Raw genomic sequence first — 5,318 nt, forward strand, 5'->3', positions numbered from 1 at the left:
GGTGCTAGCAAAAGCTCAGAAAAATGTACTTGCTCTTTTCTTTTTCACACTAAAATGTTTGGTTATATTCTAATGTGATTTGGAATCGTGCATGAGAAAATGAACCTCATTTGCGCAGCTAACCAAACATGTGATCTGGAATCTCATGCAAATTAAAAAAAGAACACATTTGAAGTGAATCTCAGGTGGCAGAATATGTGATTTCTGATTTTAAATCACCATTTAGCTTGCTGCGTTGATTTGGAATCATATGAATCAGAATCACACGAGGCTTCACGTGATTCTGATTCATATTTAAATGATAAAGCAACTCTCATTTGTAAAGACAAATGAGAGTCCATTTCTCACCACTCATTTTCTCATGTTTGTTTAGCTGATGCCAATGAGATTTTTTCTCTCATTTGCATGAGAGTCCAAATCTCATCAGACTCGACCAAACATGCCCTTGATTCCATCTCATGATCGCATGTGATTCCAAATCATGACATGCAACTAAACATATTTTTTCATTTTCATTCTGTAAAATCGATCTCCCATCTGTACTTTTATTCAGTGTTGTGAAAGGCGTACGCCTCAGAGGCGAGGCACACGCTGAAGGTACTGAGGCGAAGCAGGCTTTCTGCAGGCTCAAACTCGGTTTTATTGAGACTTATGTTGTGAGAGGCGTAGGTACTGAGGCCTACGCCTCATCGCATTTAACAACCTTGTTTTTATTGATTTTCTCATATGGGCATCAACATTCTCTCATCCAGGCTTCCAGCACAAGGACTATAGAAACATCCTCTCCCTCTCTCTCTTAGAATATCCTAACAAAAATCAAGAATATAAATGACATTAACCAAGACCGATTAGCACGCTTTGATTTTAAATTTTCTCGATAGAACTATCAAATTACCCCTTTATCAACTTTAACAAGGCAGTACACTATGCACCTACTTTTCTATCTCAGAAGAAAAAAAATATGATTGCCTGACCATGAGTTCAGGATGAGAAATGTTGAAAGAGTATGCGTATAGAGACAACAGCACTTTGTCCCTGTATTCCCCTCATCACTACATTACATCAGTGTTCACAAGAAAGATGTGCATACATCGACTATCAAAGATCACCCTCCTGTTCTTCAGATACAAAATAAGCAACATATATGTTTTGTATATGCCATTCTCAGACATCAAACGGGAATTTTCTGTTGCAAGCACATCAGAACAATGGGTATTGACATCATTTTGCCACAGTCCATAAAATTTCAATCCCACAAACCAAACCTGCTACCAACATAAAGGGCGATCCCAAAACGCTGGATCTCATTGTGAGGACAGCAGCAAGGTTTTAAAAATTTTGAGTTCACATAAATTGAGAATAAAATACAGAGCAGCAAAAACAGAAGGGGCGGGGCGCTGGCTCCGCGTGGTTGGTAGTAGGAGCTGTCAGTGCCCGTCTCTTTGTGGTGGGGCGTTGCAGGTTCAAAACCCAATGGTACGTTGAATAATAACAGGTGGGGGTGGACTAACCCCAGCTTGCCTTTCAAAAAATAGAAAAACAGTAACAGAGCAGTATTTGGAAAATAGGCTAATACTAAAAAACCTTCCATTAAAAACGACAGAATCTACAAAGTACACGGAAGAAAAAGAAACCACGATAGAAGCTCAAATGGAGAGAGGATTAATTACACTACCACAACTCCTCCTCCACACCCACCATCCCAGCATACCAAAACCCCCAAAAAATCCCCCACTAAAGAACCAACGAAACCCAACCAAACTCTACATAAAACCCTTTAATCCACTTCTTCAATCTTAGGCCCAGCACCAGCGTCGGCCCTCCCACCATACCCACCAGCGCCACCACCAAAGCCGTTACCGGGCATCCCTCCGTTGCCGGCACCACCCTGGTACATCTTGGCTATGATGGGGTTGCACGTTGCCTCCAGATCCTTGAGCTTGTCCTGGAACTCGTCCACCTCCGCCAACTGGTTGCCGTCCAGCCAGTGGATCGCCGCATCCACCGCGTCCTCAATCTTTTTCTTGTCCGCCGGGTCCAGCTTCCCGGCGAACTTCTCGTCCCTCACCGTGTTCCTTATGTTGTAGGCGTAGTTCTCAAGCGCGTTCTTGGCCTCCACCTTCTTATTCACCTCCTCGTCCTCCGCCTTGTACCTCTCCGCGTCCCCTACCATCCTCTCGATCTCCTCCTTGCTGAGCCTGCCCTTGTCGTTGGTGATGGTGATCTTGTTCTTGACGCCGGCGGTCTTGTCCTCAGCGGAGACGTTCAGGATTCCGTTGGCGTCGATGTCGAAGCAGACGTTGATCTGGGGCACCCCTCTGGGCGCCGGCGGGATGCCGGAGAGCTCGAATTTCCCGAGCAGGTTGTTGTCCTTCGTCATGGCCCGCTCCCCCTCGTAGACCTGGATCAAGACGGCCGGCTGTTTATCGGAGTAGGTGGAGAAAATCTGCTCCTTCTTGGTGGGGATGGTGGTGTTGCGCGGGATGAGCACCGTCATGACCCCTCCGGCGGTCTCGAGGCCGAGGCTGAGCGGGGTGACGTCGAGGAGGAGCAGGTCCTGAACCTTCTCGTTGCCGTCTCCGCTGAGGATCGCCGCCTGGACGGCGGCGCCGTAGGCGACGGCCTCGTCGGGGTTGATGCTCTTGCAGAGCTCCTTCCCGTTGAAGACATCCTGGAGCAGCTGCTGCACTTTGGGTATCCTCGTGGACCCGCCGACGAGCACGACGTCGTCGACGGACGACTTGTCGATCTTGGCGTCCCTCAAACACTTCTCGACGGGCTCCATGCACTTCCTGAAGAGGTCCATGTTGAGCTCCTCGAACCTCGCCCTCGTGATGGTCGCGTAGAAGTCGATCCCCTCGTAGAGGGAGTCGATCTCGATGGTGGTCTGCGTGGTGGAGGAGAGCGTCCGCTTGGCTCGCTCGCAGGCGGTGCGCAGCCGCCGGAGGGCGCGCGCGTTGCCGCTGATGTCCTTCTTGTGCTTCCGCTTGAACTCCTGGACGAAGTGGTTCACCAACCGGTTGTCGAAGTCCTCGCCGCCGAGGTGGGTGTCTCCGGCGGTGGCCTTCACCTCGAAGATCCCTTCCTCGATGGTGAGGAGCGAGACGTCGAAGGTGCCGCCGCCGAGGTCGAAGATGAGGACGTTCTTCTCGCCGCTCCGGCCGGACTTCTTGTCGAGGCCGTAGGCGATGGCCGCGGCCGTCGGCTCGTTGATCATCCGCATCACGTTGATCCCGGCAATGGAGCCGGCGTCCTTGGTAGCCTGCCGCTGCGAGTCGTTGAAGTAGGCCGGCACAGTGATGACGGCGTTCTTGACGGTGGTGCCCAGGTAGGCCTCGGCGATCTCCTTCATCTTCACCAGGACCATGGACGAGATCTCCTCGGCGGCGAACTGCTTCTCCTCGCCCTTGTAGTGGACGACGATCATGGGCTTGTCGCCGGGGCCCGGGATGAGGCGGAAGGGCCAGAGCTTGATGTCGCTCTGGACGGAAGGGTCGGAGAAGCGGCGGCCTATGAGGCGCTTGGCGTCGAAGACGGTGTTGGTGGGGTTCATGGCCACCTGGTTCTTGGCGGCGTCGCCGATGAGCCGTTCCGTGTCAGTGAAGGCGACGTAGGAGGGGGTGGTGCGGTTTCCCTGGTCGTTGGCGATGATCTCAACCCGGTCGTGCTGCCACACCCCGACGCAGCTGTAGGTGGTGCCCAGATCGATCCCGATCGCCTTCCCTTCCTTGCCCGCCATGCTTCTCTTTCTTCTCCTTGTTCTTGTTGTTTCTTCTTTCTTTTTATGCTGCTGATCTATCAATTACAAGAAGAGATTGGGAACGACTGTCACAAGAAAACAGAGGATGATGGTGGTAGTAGTAGTAGTAGTAGTAGCAGCTAGTGTTGGGAGAGGATCCAACTCTTTTGTTTCTTGGTAGCGATCGCTTTGCGAATTTGGAAGTTGGTGAGGGTGGCCGTAGATTGGGTTTTGGTGCTGACGGAGAAGGGTCGAGAAGGAGAGGTGGAAGAAGGCAAGACTCAAAAAGAGTCCTTCGGAAGAAGAAAGAAGTATCGAATTCCCGCGGGAAGAGGCGGGAGTGTTCCAGAGGGACCGGGAGAGTCCTTTTGCGGTTATTTCAAGGTCGCTGTTTTCACTTATTTTACAGGAATACCATCCTATGCCTTCTGGGGTCAAACTTAGAATGGCGGTTATCTCATGTCGGTTTTTCTTTTTCTTTTTTACACAAGATTTAGTTAATTACTTAAATGGCACTCTACTAGATCAAGCTTCCAATGAATAACCGGGGAATTCCCGGCATGTCATTCTCTAATTGATCAAGGGTATTAGAAACCTTTCAGCAGATATAGAGGGAAGGACGGACAGGAGGACGGACGGAAGGCGCCGTGGCCATCGATTGGGGGGCAAGGCAAGGGCAGAACCGAAATTTTGAGTAGAGACGATGGCATTTTTTTTCATAACGAAAATGTCCCATGTTTCTTTTGTGGGTCCCAGAAGAGTCGCTGGGAGCCTCCGCGTGCAGAACTTCCTCCAAAAAGACTACACTAACTACACCACCGGCGTGTGAGGGGGTGATCCACCACATATTGATCTAGCTGAACTATAGACGGGGTGGATTAATCTTCGCCGTCCTGCATGAGTTGGACGGCTGGGATCAACCTATGATGAAGAGCATCACATTTCGTTCGGTAGGATCCTATCCTTGTCTAGGGGTGTCAACGGGTCGGCAACCAGACTTAGGATCAGTTTTTGGGCTATGGTATCGAGTCCGGACTCGGGTCTAATCGGGTCTACTATGAGAGAAACCATATCTAGACCGGGTAAAATAATATTTTTTATCATTTTTACATTGAAAGATTGTAGGACTTAATCGAAACTCAGGTCGGATCTGGTCTGGTATAAAATTTCATAAACAATACCTGGGTCTATGTATTAAATGGACCTTTGGGTCCAGACCCGAGTCTTAATTGGGTCTTCTTATTCGTCACCATACCCAAACCCTATAGGGTTTGGTCCGGGTAAACCCGACTTGTTGATGCCCCTATCCTTGTCCACGCTTGCGACACCACCAAGGTTCAGGTCAGGATGTCAATGATACGGTTTGGATATGATGTTTTATCCACAAAATCAGATTTATTTTCATGCAAAAAGGTTAAAATGAGTATGGATACACCTGATTCTGACTGGATCCAATCATATTCTTCTTCTTCTTCTTTTCGTATCTTATTCCAACCCACATCCCACTAGACCAAGCCAATATTTACTCCACGACAACAACAACAACTACGCCTTCATCCCAAAACAATTGCGGTCGGCG

At 49.6% G+C, this 5,318-nt stretch overlaps 1 protein-coding gene across 1 annotated transcript; it reads right to left on the reverse strand.

The window, feature by feature from the left end:
• Positions 1 to 1,556: 1,556 nt before the first annotated feature.
• Positions 1,557 to 3,859, reverse strand: LOC149842211 (heat shock cognate 70 kDa protein-like). The gene has a single exon (XM_090001313.1). It carries the CDS (start codon positions 3,737 to 3,739, stop codon positions 1,778 to 1,780), a length of 1,962 nt encoding a protein of 653 aa, XP_089857439.1. The 5' UTR covers positions 3,740 to 3,859; the 3' UTR covers positions 1,557 to 1,777.
• Between the last annotated feature and the right edge of the window lie 1,459 nt (positions 3,860 to 5,318).

The sequence above is a fragment of the Nuphar pumila genome, chromosome 3, assembly GCF_984573655.1.
Source record: "Nuphar pumila chromosome 3, dmNupPumi1.hap1.1, whole genome shotgun sequence".
Classification (NCBI taxonomy): domain Eukaryota; kingdom Viridiplantae; phylum Streptophyta; class Magnoliopsida; order Nymphaeales; family Nymphaeaceae; genus Nuphar; species Nuphar pumila.